This window comes from Hyaena hyaena, unplaced genomic scaffold (genome assembly GCF_003009895.1).
Source record: "Hyaena hyaena isolate Hyena2069 unplaced genomic scaffold, ASM300989v1 scaffold_1590, whole genome shotgun sequence".
NCBI classification, from domain to species: Eukaryota; Metazoa; Chordata; class Mammalia; order Carnivora; family Hyaenidae; genus Hyaena; species Hyaena hyaena.
The window spans coordinates 259,133-276,689 of record NW_024082217.1 but is presented as its reverse complement, the minus strand read 5'-3'; the positions used below and the strand labels follow the sequence as shown (position 1 = coordinate 276,689).

At 49.0% G+C, this 17,557-nt stretch overlaps 1 protein-coding gene across 1 annotated transcript in view; it reads left to right on the top strand.

Annotated features, from left to right (window-relative positions):
• AOC3 (amine oxidase copper containing 3) overlaps positions 1 to 15,584 on the top strand; it is a gene marked incomplete at its 5' end in the record, with an annotated part of 20,694 nt that extends 5,110 nt beyond the window's left edge. The window contains one exon of the mRNA XM_039224296.1: positions 15,216 to 15,584. Within this exon, the coding sequence (XP_039080227.1) occupies positions 15,216 to 15,491 (276 nt within the window). The remainder of the gene's footprint in view (positions 1 to 15,215) is intronic.
• Positions 15,585 to 17,557: the final 1,973 nt, after the last annotated feature.

Below are 17,557 nucleotides of genomic sequence, written 5' to 3'. Positions count from 1 at the left end.
TTTTGTTGTTGTTGTTTTTGAATTCTGGCTTTCCCAAGTGTTTTTCACCCATCTCAAGGTCTCTCTTGAGCCTCCTCGGTCCCTTGTTTTGGAGGTGAGGGTGGTGTTTCTGAACTGGGGACAGTCCCCTAGAAGCCCCAAGGCAGGGTTCCTGCTAGGCCTGCACATGCATAGATAAGCTAGAAAGGGTTCCTTAGCCCACGTTCCTCTTATTTTTTTTTTTTAATTATTTTTTTTTTAATTTATCTCTAGGAGAGAGAGACAGCGTGAGCAGGGGAGGGTCAGAGAGAGAGGGAGTCACAGACTGACACAGGCTCCAGGCTCTGAGCTGGCAGTCAGCACAGAGCCCGACGCGAGGCTCGAACCCACGAACCGCGAGATCATGACCTAAGCGAAAGTCGGATGCTTAACCGACTAAGCCACCCAGGCGCCCCAACCCACGTTCCTCTTAGCCAAGACCTCCTTCTTCTCTCCCGCCTTCTTCCTTTTGCCTACTGTCCCCTCTTCCTTTCCTACCTGTTCTTATATCCTGGGATCTCCCTCTCAGCCCTGGGATGGGGGGACTGTGTCCTGATGTTCCCCTAGCCTTGGTTTCTCAACTTAGGTCTCCTCCCCTGGCTCTATGCCTGTGGAAGTCTCAAAATGCAAGGGACATCTAGTCTGAGAGGACAATCCCTGTCTGTCCCCCTGTGTCTGTCACATACTGGACTAGGACTTGTCCCCACCCCAGTCCTGCGGCAGGCTGTGATTCCCCAGGGAAAGTTCCCTCCACCCCTTTGTATTCACCTGCCTCGCAGTCTCTGGCAGAGGATGGCCACACAGCAACATTTCAAGTCAGCCTATGGGGTGGATTTGTGGGTACGGTGGTAATGAGGAGTGGTTGTTTTTGCCAGGGGTGTATGTGGCCAGTGACCTCTACTCCGCGGCAACAGACATAGAAGGCTGGTGGGCACCAATGGTGAGAAGCAGTGAGACCCTCGAATTCCAGCAACCTAGAGGTGTCCAACACTTGTGGCCATGCAGATGAGCTGGGCGGAGGGCAGGGGTGGCTCCCACCACGCTGTCCTTCAGGGGGGCCCTGGATGAGAGGCGTGTACACCGATAGTGAGAGATTGGAAACAACAGAAATGTCCTTTCCTAGGGGATTGGCTAACTAAATTCTTGTACTGCCTTACAGTGCAGTGCTATGCAGTTATAAAAAGAATTCTCTCTCTTTATATACTACTAGGGGAATGATCTTCCAATGCAAACGGCAAAGTGTATGTGGTGCACCGCCCCTCTGTGTTGTAGAAGGGAGGGAGCTATAAACACATACTCACTTGGGGGCCCCTGGGTGGTTCATTTGGTTAAGCGTCTGACTCTTGATTTCAGCTCAGGTCATGATCTCACAGTTTGTGAGTTCAAGTCCCACTGTCAGTGCAGAGCCTCCTTGGAATCCTCTCTCCCTCCCTCGCTCTCTGCCCTTCCCCCACTCTCTCCCTCTGTCTCTCTCTCAAAATAAATAAACTTTAAAAAATAAATAAAAACATATTCACTTATATATGCATATTCACATGATGCCAGTGATACTTTTGGGGAGGGGAACTGGGAGGTGGGACCTGGGGAGGGAGGAGACTTAGCACACTAAATACCCTTTTGTATATTTTGAATTGTGAGCCACGTGACGGTGTTACCCATTCAAAATAAATAAAAAATGGACCCAAACAGGACCTGGCTTTTTTTGTTTTTAATTGACAGGTCTTTTAGGAAGGGGTGAAGGTAGGTGGAGGGTAAAGTAAATGAAGGTATGGATCCAGGGACTCAATTTGGTAAAGTTTCTGAGACCCAGAGAAATGGATGTGGTCTCTGGTAACTGCTTTGCACTCTCTCATTTGTCTGTCCCCAATGACAACGGGAAACTTCAGCCACACTCTCTCACTCCCTCTTTGTCTCTCTCTCTCTCACTCTCTCTTATTTTCCCCCTGTCTCTCTTCAAAGAGGGGACAATGAGAAGCAATGGCAAGGAGTGACTCTGGCTGCTGGGAGCCCAGGCCAGGCCAGGAGGTGAAGTACAGGAGACCAGTTTGGGCTTCCGCTCAGCCTCTGACCAGAGGGAGATCCTATCTAGGGAGGTCAGGCATCACAGAAGCTTCTGCTACCTTCTGTGCTGCCCCAAGCCCAAGTTCACTTCAAGATCAATGAAACAGTGGATGGGGACACATCAGTGAGCTGGAGAGAAACTAGGTTCCAAGCAACAGGGAGGAAGACTTCAGTGAGGAGAGCGGGCCAGTGACAGCTGCGGTAATTTGTGGCACTGCCTGCCTGGGGTGAAAGGAGTGACAATACAGAAGGAGACTGAGGACAAGGAATGATCAAAGACAGAGACCAAGGAGAAAAAGGATGTCGTGACCAGCTGTGGGCTCTGACACTGACTTTGTACTTCCTCTTTCTCTGACCTAAGTAATTTAACCTCCAATGCATGCTGACTCAGTATGGTCAGCTGCACGGTGGTCACTGCTGGGGGAGATGGAACGAAGGGGTGCTGGTGTCCACCCGTCCCCCCACCCCATCACACTGACATGAAACTTAGGACCTCGAAACCCATGTCCAGACCAAAGAGCGTGTGTGCTTGTGTGCAGTTGTATGTGTGAGTGGGTGCAAATGCTCACCAGCTGTTGTCCAAAAATGTAACCGTGTGTGGTTGTGTCTCTGCACGTCACCAGAGGGATGACGCCACCTGCCCCAGCCTCAAATAAGAGGAGGCAGGATGGACATGTGGGTCATTAGAACGTCCACCCAGCTGGGCTCAGGAGGGCTGCAAGGTGGACCTCCAGCCCCCTCCCCCAACCCAATGTCTTCCTTAGACCACTGAGGCCGGCTTAGTGTGTTGGTCTCACGTTTGTGATCACGTGATAGTGAATATTTATCAAGGATGTTAAGTTCTGAAGGAACAGGTGCCCCCAGTGCTAAAATCTTTAGGACATGGGCCCATTGCCCTAAGAGGTGCTGGGCAAGGAGAGCCCTGAGACTTAGGTCAGAGGGCATAACTGGGACTTGTCTGCGAATGTAGACACTAGAATGCCCTGGAAGGAGCACATGTCTCACCTGCCTCTGCTCTCCTCCTGAGGGCCCCGGGAATGGCTTCAGCTCCAAGAGCAAGAGGGTTCCTTCATGTATCCAACAAAGATTTACAGCGTGCCCTCTCAGGGCCAGGCACACGCAAGGCACTAGGGTACACCAGTGAATAGGATGCACGCTTTTTGTCCTTGGGTGAGTGAGGCCAGTAAAGGACAGTGGCAGGGAGGTGCGAGGAGGACACTAGCAGGGGCTCCTGACTCGGGTTGGGGAAAGGCTTCCTGTGGGACATGATGTCCAAACCGGGGACAAGGAGGACAGTGGAGAGAATTTTCCAGGGTGAGGAAACAGCATGACCAAGGGCCAGGAGGTGACAAGGTGGCACCATCCAAGTACCCAAGTTCAATGAGAGACATGTGGGCTACAGGGAGAGCCTGGAGGGGCAAGCAGGGGACAGATGAGGGGGTTCTTGCAAGCCATTGTTACTCTAAGAGAAAAGGGGAGCCATGGAAGGATTTGAGGCCAGGGAGGGACAAGTGTCAAATCTGGCTTTTAGGACATTCTCTCTGGCCCAGATGCAAACCACAGAGTTGACAGAAGACCTGGTCATAGACAGCGGGTTGGAAGTCAGAAATGGTGGCGGTGTGAACACCTTGCAGGGCCTGGAGGAGGACCCCTGTGGGGAGTCTGGCCCGCTGAGGCCATTTCTGAGCTGCCCTAATCAGAACCCCACATCTGGATGCTTCCTTCCTCCCTTCTTCCTCCCTCACCTGCTCAGGTTGCTGGGAAAGTGAGGAGGGATCTCTGGCCGATGCCTGGTCTTTTTCCTCCTGAACGGAAGAGCATTGTATTTAATGAACACTTAACAGATCAGAAAGTCAGATGCTGATTGAAGAAAAATTCCACCCAACAGTCAGGCTCTTCTATAGTCCGTGCCATTATGTGATAATTGGTTAAATCATCCTTCTAGACTCTACACAATATAAAGCGGGTTTGAAAAAAATTAAACCCCTATTAAAGAAAAGGTACTTGGTGCCCTCGAGGCAGCTTCTTTGACTGGTGATGAGGATGGGGTCATTAATTCCACAGCCTTTACCTGTTTAAGAGGGACCCCACCCATCGGGCTGCTTCCAGAAAGTTCTCCTTCAGTTATCCACTCCTCTGCCTGTATCTTCCATCTTTCCCTCTTGACTGGTTCTTCTTCTCCACTCTCATCTTGCTAAGCATTCCCAGTGACCCTGCATCATCCGGATGGGGTTCTTCTCTCTCTTAGTCTGTGCCTTCGCAAAACCCCTTCCTCCAAGGAGTATTCTATCCTTCCTGGGTCTGCTTCCTGTGCTTCCCCAGCCAACTGCCAACCCACTGCCCTCCCTCTGCCGGCCTACAACCACAGCCACTGCTCTGACAAAGGTCACCAGTGACTTCTAAATGCAGAATCAATGGGCCTTTCCAGGCGCCTACTTTCTGGACCTCTCGGTGGCATTTGACAACACCACCTACTCCCTTTTTGAAATTCTCGCCTGTCTTGACTTCCCCGCATTCTGACCCCTCCTTGTCCCTATTTGCTGTTTCTCAGTCTTCTATGCTGCTCCCCCACCGGCCCACATAGGCCCAAATGTAGGCATTTTCCTGGAGGCTAGCTAGGGCGTCCTCTCTTCTCTGTCCCGAAGTCTTCCCTGGGTGACCTCAGCTTCTCTTACTTTAACTGCTAATACTGTTGTTGGCTGAAATCTCTATTTCTAGCCTAAAACATCTCTCCTATGCTCCAGACCCATAGAGCCAACCCTGTTTCTAGGCATCTATGCCGGGACTTCCCATGAACACCTCAAACTCAGCCTTCTCGGTTCCCCCTTAAACTTGCCACCCTTCATGTATGTCCTCTCTGGCAAAAAGCCCCATCACCCAGCCAGTCACAGGAAGCTTTTGTGTCACCTAAAGACACTGTGTTCTTTGCCTACTCACTCCCAGTCAGGCACCCATTCTGGCCACCTCTACCCTTAACCATCTTAGATTTATTCCTTCTTCTCTGTCCTTGAGGTCACCGGCCTCATCCTGGCCCTCTGCCTCTAGTCCGCCCCACACTCACGCGCTGCTCCACACCTCCACACTGTCTCCCTGCAATGCAGACCTGCATGGAGCATGACGTGTGTGCACAGGGTGGCCCAGATGACTGCACAGGGCCTCTGAAGCGGCAGCTCTGCCGAGACACAGCTCGTTCTGGAGCCCAGTCTTCAGCCCGAAGGTGGGGGTTGGGGGGGGGGGTGGGTCCAAGGAATAAGCTCATCCTATTCACAGAGGCTGGGGTCAAGCTTATTCAAAGGGAAATAAGACCTAATGAAGCACCTTGGTCCTGTCTCCTGAGTAATTTCCCGAAGGGACACGCTTTGTGACAATTGTGAAGAGATATCAGAGGGAGCAGTGTGACAGCAAGACACTTAGGGAAGATGGTTGGGTGGCATCTTTTATATACCTGCTTCCCCACCAGCCAAGGCAAAGGGCTCGCCCCCAGTCATGACCCACCTCCCCACATGAGAGCCCTGTGATACCTTACTGGAGCCAACATTCCTTTTTTTTTTAAAATGTTTATTTATTTTTGAAAGAGAGAGAGAGAGATACAGAATGTGAGTGGGGGAGGGACAGAGAGAGAGGGAGACACAGAATCAGAAGCAGGCTCCAGGCTCCGAGCTGTCCACACAGAGCCCGACGCAGGGCTCAAACCCGCAAGCCGTGAGATCATAACCTGAGCTAAAGTCAGACGCTTAATCAACTGAGGTATCCAGGCGCCCTTAGAGCGAACATTCTTGACCTCTGCTTGGTAACACAGGTCAGGACAAAGAAATGTGAGCCATCCTAATGGTGTGTTCTTAGCTGGGAGCTGAGACTATAACCTACCAAAGAGCTTGGACCCGAGTTCCCGCGGTTACAGTTTGCCTGTGGCCAGGGCTTAGGCCTTGACATTAGGTTCTGTTTCCTCTTATCCTATGGGTCACTTGGGCCATTTCCAATGACGCCTTTCTGCCTTTGTGGTTGTAATACTGTTGTCTCTTGTCTTGACTGCAAGGCCTCCAGTCGGTCGTCTCCGTGTCACTGCTCAGTTGATGGGAGCACTGGATGTGGATTCTACTCTCCAACACTAAGGGTAGGTATGAAATGTCATGTTTCTTAATGTTTCTATATCAGATAACAAGCTCAGTGCCCTTGTACCTGAAATTCAATCACGGGGATGCTTGTGGGGGGTTCTCATCTTCAGGGTTAGGGAAAACTCTAGTCTGAGATTTGGGGGTGGGGTGGGGAGGAGGATGGTCAGCTAGTTTTCAGGTGACAGTGGTCACTGCTATTATGTTCACTTTCTGTGGCTCTGCGGCCAGTCTTGCTGGGTGGAGAATGGAGGAAGGCCCTGCCCTGGGGGTTGGCACACACTCACTTTCCTGTGCAAAATTTTGGCACACACTCACTTTCCTGTGCAAAAATCTCCTATTTTCTCCTTTTTCTCTCATCCAGCAATAGCCCCGGATGACCCATGAGATACAGGTTAAAGCACTTGTTTTGGAGAGGGGACTGTGGAGTAGACTTGAAGGATGAAAGGGGAGTGGATTTGTCACAGTATGTTCCTTTATGCTTTCTACATGTGTTTACCAAATGTTTTGTGTGTGTTCATCAAAATGTTTTCAAAACTTTTTTAAGTTAAAAAATTTTTAAATACTTTCTTCCACAAAGAGCTTCTGCAGAGTATGAAAACCAGATCAGCAAACGAAAAATCAGTTCTGGGACACCTGCGTGGCTCAGTCTGCTGAGCGACTGACTTTGGCTCAGGTCATGATCTTGCAGTTCGTGGGTTCGATCCCTGCATCGGGCTCTGTGCTGACAGCTCAGAGCCTGGAGCCTGCTTTGGATTGTGTGCCTCCTTCTCTCTCTCCCCCTCCCCTGCTCATGCTCTGTCTCTATCTCTCAAAAAATAAAATAAAACGTTAAAAAATGACAAAATAAAGAAAAAAAAATCAGTTCCTATTTTCCTTGAGAACCCCAAGGGCTTTCTTCACTGGGGACGGGGGTTATTTTGGGATGGAGGACCCTGACTTTCTCACCATTTTGGAGAGAGCGTCTCTACTCCTACCTCTTTAAAGAACAAGGGAAAGGAACATCATTTGAGTTTCCATATCAAAATACAACTGGATGCAGGGCCCTGGGAGCCTGCACCTCTTGATCTTGGGGCTGTGAATTCGAGCCTCACGTTGGGTATGGAGATTACTTAAAAACAAATTCTTTAAAAACCAAAACCAAAACAAAACTACAGCTGGATATATAAATGTTTCTGGATAATCTGACCTTTTCGGTATCAGTTTACCTGGTTTAACTCTCCCAGGCTCCAAGATGCCTCACCGTCTACCCATAATTACTGCCTTGTCTAAAACATGTATCACACAAAACTTCCCGATCTCACCTCTTCTGCCCCCATTCTGTCCCCACCTCACACCAATACAATGACCTTTTGGCCATTCCCTGCCCATGCTGAGCTGTTTCACGTTTCTCTACCTTTGTACCTTCTGTTTCCTTTGACTTCTCTGCCCGGTGAACGCTTTCTTTCCGCAAGGTCAGTCTAATGTCTGTTTCTGGGGAAATCTTCCTGGGGAGGTCCATGCTGGAAAGGATTCTCCTCCAGGCTCACGAGGGGAGCATCTCCCCTCCCTGGAACCTTCAGCCTCTCCTTGTTCCTTTCAGGACCTGACTGCCCAGGCGACGGTGGCCTCCTGCACATCACCTGGAAGAGAATGGAGGTGGCTTTGCTCTCTGCCTCTACAACTTTTGGAGGAGGGCTTCCTGGGGTTCAGGGCTCTGGGCTGCCAAGCTAACTCCACAGCCAGTGTTTCCAGTCCCCTGACCTCTGACCTGGCCTGTCAGTCCTGCTCAAAGGACTGTCCCTTTCTGTCCCCATTACTTCCTCTTGCCTCCACCTGTGTTATCTCCAAAACCTACCCTTCCACCCGCTTGGCTCCCCAGCCTTGACCCTTAGTGTTTGATTTGGAACAGGAGCACAGAGGCTTACATCGGCCACTTAAAGTCCAGGTTCCTACCTCAGCCCCACCTCCCAAGCCTGGCCTGACTCCTGGTCCCCTCCAGCTCCAGCCCCACCCCCACCCCCACCCACCCATCTGCCCTTGGCTGCTTATCTTCAATGTGCCCATCATGCCTCTTGCCCAACAACTCCGCTCAGAGACCAGTAACCGCCAGAGACTCATAGAGGCATCCTGCTCCCAGGTCCTGTCTTTTATCTTTGTTTCCCATTCTGCATTCCGATTCAGGAGCCTAAGGACAGTCCAGGAGATTTAACTATGGCTATCTTCATTATTTTGGCCCTGTGTAGTGTTCTGGTGACAGGCATGGGTGATGGTGGGAGTGAAAAAAGATTGGAGAAGGAATGTGAACCAGGCCAGCCTCCCCGCTGCCCCTCTGTATCCCCCAGTGCCCAGCCCTGGACACTCCGCGGCCAGAGCCAGCTGTTTGCAGACCTGAGCCCAGAGGAGCTGACGGCCGTGATGAGCTTCCTGACCCAGCAGCTGGGGCCGGGCCTGGTGGACGCAGCCCAGGCCCGCCCCTCGGACAACTGCGTCTTCTCGGTGGAGCTGCAGCTGCCCCCCAAGGCTGCTGCGCTGGCCCACCTGGACAGGGGGAGTCCCCCGCCCGCCCGGGAGGCACTGGCCATCGTCTTCTTTGGCGGACAACCCCAGCCCAACGTGAGTGAGCTGGTGGTGGGGCCTCTGCCGCACCCCTCCTACCTGCGGGATGTGACGGTGGAGCGTCACGGGGGGCCCCTGCCCTATCACCGACGCCCCGTGCTTTTCCGAGAGTACCTGGACATAGACCAGCTGATCTTCGACAGAGAGCTGCCCCAGGCCGCTGGTCTCCTCCACCACTGCTGCTTCTATAAACACCAAGGACAGAACCTGGTGGCAATGAACACGGCCCCCCGTGGTTTGCAGTCAGGGGACCGGGCCACCTGGTTTGGCCTCTACTACAACATCTCAGGGGCTGGGTTTTTCCTACACCCCGTGGGGTTGGAACTGCTGGTAGACCACAAGGCTCTGGACCCTGCCCGCTGGACCATCCAGAAGGTGTTCTTTCAAGGCCGCTACTATGAGAGTTTGGCCCAGCTGGAGGACCAGTTTGAGGCTGGCCTGGTGAATGTGGTGCTGATCCCAGACAACGGCACAGGTGGGTCCTGGTCCCTGAAGTCCCAGGTGCCTCGGGGTCCATCTCCTCCTCTGCAGTTCTACCCCCAGGGCCCCCGCTTCAGTGTCCAGGGGAGTCAAGTGGCCTCCTCACTGTGGACTTTCTCCTTTGGCCTTGGAGCTTTCAGCGGCCCGAGGGTCTTTGACATCCGCTTCCGGGGAGAACGACTAGCTTATGAGATCAGCCTCCAAGAGGCCTTGGCCATCTATGGTGGAAATTCTCCTTCTGCTCTTCGAAGCCGGTACACAGATGGTGGATTTGGCTTGGGTCACTTCTCTTCAACCCTGACCCGGGGGGTGGACTGCCCCTACCTGGCCACCTACGTGGACTGGCACTTCCTTCTGGAGTCCCAAGCCCCTAAGATAATACGTGATGCCATCTGTGTGTTTGAACAGAACCAGGGCCTCCCCCTGAGGCGACACCACTCAGATATCCACTCCCACTATTTTGGGGGCCTTGCAGAGACAGTGCTGGTCCTCCGATCTGTCTCAACCATGCTCAACTATGACTATGTGTGGGATATGATCTTCCACCCCAATGGGGCCATAGAAGTCCGACTCCATGCCACTGGCTACATCAGCTCAACATTTCTTTTTGGTGCTGCCCGAAGGTACGGGAACCAGGTTGGGGAGCACACGCTGGGGACCGTCCACACCCACAGCGCCCATTTCAAGGTGGATCTGGATGTAGCAGGTAAGATATCCCAGCAGAAACAAGGATTCCAGAAGAGAGGGCTGAAATCTCCATGCCTAGCTTTAAAAATTGTCATGAAACATGAAAAATATAAAAGTATATGAAATAAACTTGAAGTCATTGGATTCCTGAGAAATTTTCACCCTTAGCAGATTATTCTTCTATACCTAAGAGAAATTTTTCCATATTTAAAAATGTTGCATCTATAATATTTAATAAACTATAACATTTATTATATTGTATACTATCTGTAAATATGATATACTGATATAAAATTTTTATTACCAAATTTGAATCAGATTATACATATATTTTGCCACATCTGTTTTTTTCATGTAACAGCATAACACTCATGTAAGCAACAAATATTTTTAAATGTTGCATCTGTAATATTTAATAAATTACAACATTTATTATAGTGCATAGTATCTAAAAATATGATGTACTGATATAAATATTTAAATTTCTTATTACCAAATTTGGATCATAATGTAAATATATTTTGCCACATCTGTTTTTTCACATAACAGCGTATCACTCATGTAAGCAACAAATGTTTACTGAATACATATTTGTGCCAAGCACTGCATTAATGCAATTTAACAAAAGAAACAACATCTTGCTCTTAAGAGGCTTACATTCTAATGGCGGAATGGAGAGTGTGTGCAGCACCTTGGACAAATATGTGTGATAGAAACATTTTTATGCCTCACTGCTCTATACGTCAGTTTACACAAGTGTAAAAATGGTATGACAGTGCATTCTTAGTAAGACTGAGGATTAATGATGAGTACTTTAAAACACTTTCTCTTTTATTTTATTTAAAAAATTTTTATAAATGTTTTATTTATTTCTGAGAGAGAGAGAGAGAGACAGCAAGAGGAGGGGAGGGTCAGAGAGAGAGGGAGATACAGAATCTGAAATAGGCTCCAGGCTCTGAGCCAGCTGTCAGTACAGAGCCTTATGCGGGGTTCGAACCCATGAACCGTGAGATCATGACCTGAGCTGAAGTTGGACACTTAACTGACTGAGCCACCCAGGCTCCCCAATACTTTCTCTTTAAAAAAGAAAACTTATACATCTATTCATTCATTCATTCATTCATTCATTCATTCAAGTAATCCCTAAACCCAACATGAGACTCGAACTCACAACCCTGAGATCAAGAGTCACATGCTCTTTGGACAGACCCAGCCAGGTGCCCCCAAAACACTTTATCTTTTGAAATAATTTTAGACTTAAGAAAACTTGCAAACTTTGTTCAGTTCCCATATACTTTTCACCCAGCTCCCCCTCATGTTAACATCTTACATAACCACAATATGGCGACCAAAAAGGGAAATTAATATTATTACAATACTATTAACTAAACTACAGACCTTATTAGAGTTTCATTTGTTCTTCTACTAATTTTCTTTTTCTGTTCCAGGATCTAATCCAGGATCTTGCACTGATTTAGATGACTTATCTCCTTAGTTTCCTCCAATCTGTGACAGTTTCTTAGGCTTTTCTTGTCTTTCATGACCTTGACACTAGGGAAAATATTGGTCATTATTTTGTATAATATCTTTCAAATTGGGTTTCTCTGTTATTTTCTCATTATTACATTGAGATTGCCTTTTTTTTTTTTTTTTTACAAGAAAACCACAGAAATGACATTGTGCCCTTCTCAGTGCATCATATCAAGAGGTACAGGACATTGCTATGTCTTATAACCAGTGATGTTGACCTCAAGCACTTGGTTAGGATGGTGTCTTCTGGATTTCTCAATTGTAAAAGTTAATATTTTTCCATTTGCTGTTAATAAATATCTTGGTGCAATTACTTTGATGCTATGCAAATATCCTATTTCTTTTCTTCTCAAGTTCTTGCTCACTAATGTTTAGCATCTACTGGTGGATTTTTTTTAATGCAACAGTTATTACTGTAGTGTTTCCCTACTGGTCATTTAAATTTGTTTCCTTATTCTTTATACATTTATTAATTAGAATTCTCCACAAGGAAGAGCTACCCATATTCTACATTTATTTATATACGTAATTATTCATAACTGCATGGATTCATGGTTATTTATTTTAGTCTAAGAGTTATAACCAGTACTATTATTTATTTTGGTCTTTGAACTATTCTAATTTTGGCCATTGGGAGATAATTCAGATTGGTTCCTGTGTCCTTTAGATGTGACTTCATCCTTTTTTGAGTGCTTCTTTACTTTCTGGTGCAAAATGTTAGAATTTTTTAAATGCTAATTATTATTTATTATTATTATTATTATTATTATTATTATTATTATTTTGGGAGAGAGAGAGATAAAAAGTGAGCAGGGAAGGGATAGAGACAGAGGGAGAGAATCCCAAGCAGGCTCCACACTTACAACCCATGAGATCATGACCTGAGCTGAAATCAAGAGTCAGATGCTTAACTGACTGAGCCACCCAGGCACCCCACAAGTTGTTTGAATTTGATCTTGTATTTTCCCTGCCCCAGCCCTGGAATCAACCACTTCTCCAACGTGTTCTGTTTCCTTCTAATTGGAAGATACTATTTAGAAACCAAGACAGGTGCCTGGAGTGCTCATTATCACTGGGATGTCATTGTTTTTAGGCTCGCTCATTGGACTTAGCTAGAAAATCTAGGTATGTATTCTGCCTGATACGCACATCTCTCTTTAGTTCTGCTCCTAAGCAATGACGTCTCTTCAAGCACTTTGACAGGTGCCTGACACAGCGAGGAGTATTAGCCATTGTTGCCACTGTTGTCGTTGTCCACATGAGCCCACTGTGTGGATGTACCAGTAAGAACTCTTGGCTTTTAACTGTCTCCTATGGGTAGAAACCCTGGGGTGTGGACTAGGGGCAGTGAACCCACAAAAGGAAACTGAGAGTTTGCTTAATCAGTCTCTGCTGTCTTCTGGTCCTTGGAAGGTATGGAGGGAGTTTCGGCATGTTTTGGTTTACTGCTCTTTGGCCTCAGATCACTTAAGTTGATTCCTAATATGGGACCTACTTAGACTCTAATAAAATCATTCAAAATTCTCAGAGTTCAGGGAACAGACTGTGCCTTTGACCCTGCTCTTAATTCCTTGCCAAGCTTCAAATGATATGAAATAGCCCCAAGCTCCAGCAGCAGCATTGGGCCTGGGGTCTGATTTTCCTTCCCTCTGGTCTGCATTTTTGCTGTCCATGTGTGGTGGGACCATTCTATGTTGCTTTCCTCTGTGTGCTGCTGTGTGGGCAGGTGCGGAGCCGGAGTAAGACCCGGGTCCCCAGCACTACCGTGATACTAACCACATGTTCTTGGTGACAAACTAGAGTCCACTACTTAAGTCTCTAAGCTTCAATTGTCCCATCTGTACAATGGGGACAGTTGTGGTCCCTCTTTCATAAGGTTGCAGTCCAAGTAAAGCATCAAGGCCCTGCCTGTGCAGAGCTCCTTTGGGAGTAGTAAATGTGAGGTACAGCTGTTTTTGTTTTCACGACAAGGCAGTTCTAGTGATGCTATAGGGCTTCAGATGTGAGGCGCATGAGGCGTAGACCCTTTCCTTGGGTCAGAAGGAATCTGACTTCTGCACATTGCCTGCCAGGCTGCTCCAACCTCAGGGAAAGCATCCTCCCTTGCAGGTCCTTGGAAGGAGGCCAGGGGAGGCCCAGTCACAAGGCCTCTGGGATTATTACCAGAGATGACATCAGGCAGGATCTTCTCCAAATCTCTGGATAGGGGATATCTTGGGGAGAAGGAAGGGAGGCAGAGGGCGCACTCACTTCTGGGTTTCTCTTTGGCCCCACTCTGAAGCAGTGAGTGGAGGGGAGGGGACACAATCCAGACGGGACAGGACAGCTGCATGACCAGCCCTCCCTCCCACCCACCTCCACCCCACCCCGGCAGGCCTGGAGAACTGGGTCTGGGCTGAGGACATGTCCTATGTCCCCACGGCGGTACCCTGGAGCCCCGAGCACCAGATGCAGAGGATGCAGGTGACCCGCAAGCTGCTGGAGACTGAGGAGCAGGCCGCCTTCCCCCTGGGAGGCACCCCACCCCGCTACGTGTACCTGGCCAGCAACCACAGCAACAAGTGGGGTCACCGGCGGGGCTACCGCATCCAGATGCTCGGCTTTGCTGGGGAGCCGCTGCCCCAGAACAGTTCCATGGAGAGAGCCTTCAGCTGGGGAAGGTGAGTGGTGGGGTGTCAGCCACTGGAGGACGTGGACTGTAAGAAGGACCCCATGTTGCTGAGAAGCCACTTTCCCCCACCTCCCACTGGTGTGCGTGCACATACACAATCACACATGCACACACACATTCCTGCAGCCACAATCTTAGTGGCACTCAAAATGCAGCCTCCTGGATGGAGGGATCAATGGAGAGTTATGTGCTAACTCAAATAGAATAAAATGTTGAGGCGGGATCTAGGTCAAGGGTATATGGGTGTTCGCTGTGCCATTCTTTGAACTTTTCTGTATGTTAAAAATGTTCGCAATAAAAGTTGGAGGAAAAACCGGTACAAGGAGAGCACAGATCTGAGGGAATATGCTCTAAAACCCAGGCAGGTGACATACTTGAAATTGACATCAGATGGGAATCCGGCCACGTCTGCACACATGCATCCAGGGCACAGGCTCAGATCTGGACAGATGCATGAGAATGACCTTCCTATCTGAGGTCTGAACAACAGGTCAGGTGATAAGTGAGATACAAGATACTGGACACACTTAGGAACTCTATGGGACAGAGAGAAAAAGAACAAGTGGAGAAAGAATAGTAAAGAGGCTTGACACCGTGACACCTTCCCCTTTGTGCTCACTTCCCCTTTGTGTTCCGTCTCCAGTGTGGCTTTGGGCAGTAGGACAGGTTAATGAACTTGTGGGTCTAATCCAAATCTCCTGTAGGTACCAGCTGGCCGTGACCCGAAGGAAGGAAGAGGAGCCCAGCAGCACCAGCATCTACAATCTGAATGACCCTTGGACTCCCACTGTGGACTTCAGTGACTTCATCAACAATGAGACCATTGCAGGGCAGGTCAGCTGAGAGGAAGGAGGGGGAGGCTCGAGAGGGAGGTGAGGGAAACAAGGATGAGCCACTTCATTCTCTCCCGAGCCAGATTCTTTGAGGGTCTTTAGAACTCACTAAGAAAGAAAGCTTTGTGATTTCATAATTTTCCTGGGCTAGTGAGCTGAATCCGTAAGGTAAGCATGTTCTGAGCAAAGCCAGGCCTCAGGATCCTCTTTCTTCTCCCTTGGCAGGACTTGGTGGCCTGGGTGACAGCTGGTTTCCTGCACATCCCACATGCAGAAGACGTTCCCAACACGGTGACTGTGGGGACCGGTGTGGGCTTCTTCCTCCGGCCCTACAACTTCTTTGACCAGGACCCTTCCTTCGAGTCCCCTGATTCCGTCTATTTCCGGGGGGACCAGGATGCTGGGGCCTGTGAGGTCAACCCCCTGGCCTGCCTTCCCCAGGCTGCAGCCTGTGCCCCCGACCTCCCTGCCTTCTCCCACGGGGGCTTCTCTCACAACTGAGGGGTCCTTGGGTTGGGGTATGTGGCCAGGGGCCCCAGGGCCAGCGTGTGTGGGGAGGGGAGCAGTGGGCGCTGGGCCAGGCAGCCTGGCACCCTCTTCTCCTTCCTTCCACCCCTGAGTTCCCTGCCTCTCCTTCCCCCAGGGCCCCTCTGTATGGCCCTCTCTGACACCTCCTCCCTGCTGGGAATGTCCTGAGTGTGGGGGAGGGGCAGAGACACAACTTAGCTTTGTTGGCCGCAGACCTGCTGGGTTCCTGTTACAGAGAGAATGGCCAGTGAAGCCTAGACTGATGGCCAAGCTTTTCCCAGAAGATTCATGTTTCTTCTAACAGTTTTTTAATCTTTTTGTTTTGTTGTGTTCTTTAAGTAGGCTCTGCCCCCAATGTGGGGCTCGAACTCACAACCCCAAGTTCAAGAGTTGCATGCTCTAACCAACTGAGCCAGCCAGGTGCCCCTAATCTTGTTTTTGTTAACAAGATACAATTCACATACCATTCAATCCACCCTGTTAATATGTAAAAGTTAGTGGGTGGGTTTGGGTATATTTACAAAGTGTGTAACTGTCACCCCTAGCCAATTGCAGAGAGTTTTCATCATCCAAAAAAGAAACCCCAGACCTGTTACCAGTCACTCCCTATTTCCCTCCAATCCCTTCCTGGTTCTAGGCAAACACTAGTCTTTCTGTCACTATAGATTTGCTTATAATCCGGACATTTCATATAAATAGGCCCATGTCGTAACATCCCGCTTCTGAGGCACATCCATGTTGTAGCCTGGGTCATGAATGAACTACATGAATGGACCACATTTTGTTCATCCGCTCTTCCACTGATGGACATTTCAGTTGTTTCCACTTTATGGATAGAGCTGCTGTGGGGGCGCCTGGGTGGCTCAGTCGGTGAAGTATCTAACTTCAGCTCAGGTTATGATCTTGTAGTTCGTGAGTTCGAGCCCTGCTCTGTGCTGACAGCTCAGAGCCTGGAGCCTGCTTTGAATTCTGTGTCTCCCTCCCTCTCTGTCCCTCCCGTGTTCATGTTCTGTCTCTCTCTCTTGAAAATAAATAAACATTAAAATAAATAAATAAAAGATTATTTTAAAAAGCTGCTGTGAACATTCGTGTACAAGCTCTTAGGTGGCCATATGTTTTCATTTCTCTTCAGTGCATACATACCTCAGCGTGGAATTGCTGGGTCATACAGCAATCCTGTGCCTAACCTTTTGAGGAATCGCAGGCTGGTTTCCAAAGCGGGTATACCATTATTTTCCCTTTCTTTATCTTCTTCTTCTTTTTTTTTTTTTAATTGTGCTAAAACATACATTATCTGAAATTTACAAATTGGCCGTTTTTAAACATACGGCTCAGTGTCAGGAAGTACATTCAGAAGCTTGCTGGGGCCTCCCCAGCTCCTCCTCTGCCCTTGGATCTTGAATTTGAAGATGAGGCCTCTATGGACCAGCTGCTCTCTCAAATACCAGAGCAGGGTCCCCTCTAGGCCTGTATCCCAGAACCTAGGAAGGCGCTTCTCTGTCTTCATGGTCCCTTGTTCTAACACATTCCTTCTCCTCCCTTTGTTCCCCCTCTTCCTCCTTCCTCTCCTCTGGCTACTTCAGCTTCTTTCCCCTGTTATCTCCCTCTTCTCACTATCAGAATAAAAAATTTCCTCCTGTCATCTGTCTACACTGCCAAAAATGTTCCTTTGAGTTCTTGCCATATACACAACCATGTGGCATTTGCTTTTGAGAGGGGGCAGGATGGTCAAGTGACAGCAGCAGTGCAGGGGTTTTGTGGGTAGAATGGTGAAGGGCCATCTGTTCCCAGGATGTGTGAATGACAGTGGCCTCTATTACTGGGCAGCAGCCAGCATGAATGACCAGAATGTCACCAAAGATAGGAACCAGAAAGCACCAGGAGCTTGGCCGTCAGCTGTCTGGTCAGGGCAGCACATGCCAATGAGCCAGGGGTGTCCCAGGGAGGACCCGCCTGGCCTTGTCCAGCAATAGCCTCCAGGACCTCCCATCCCCACTGGCCTTCCTGAGGAGTGGACTGTGGGTGGGCATAAATAAGAA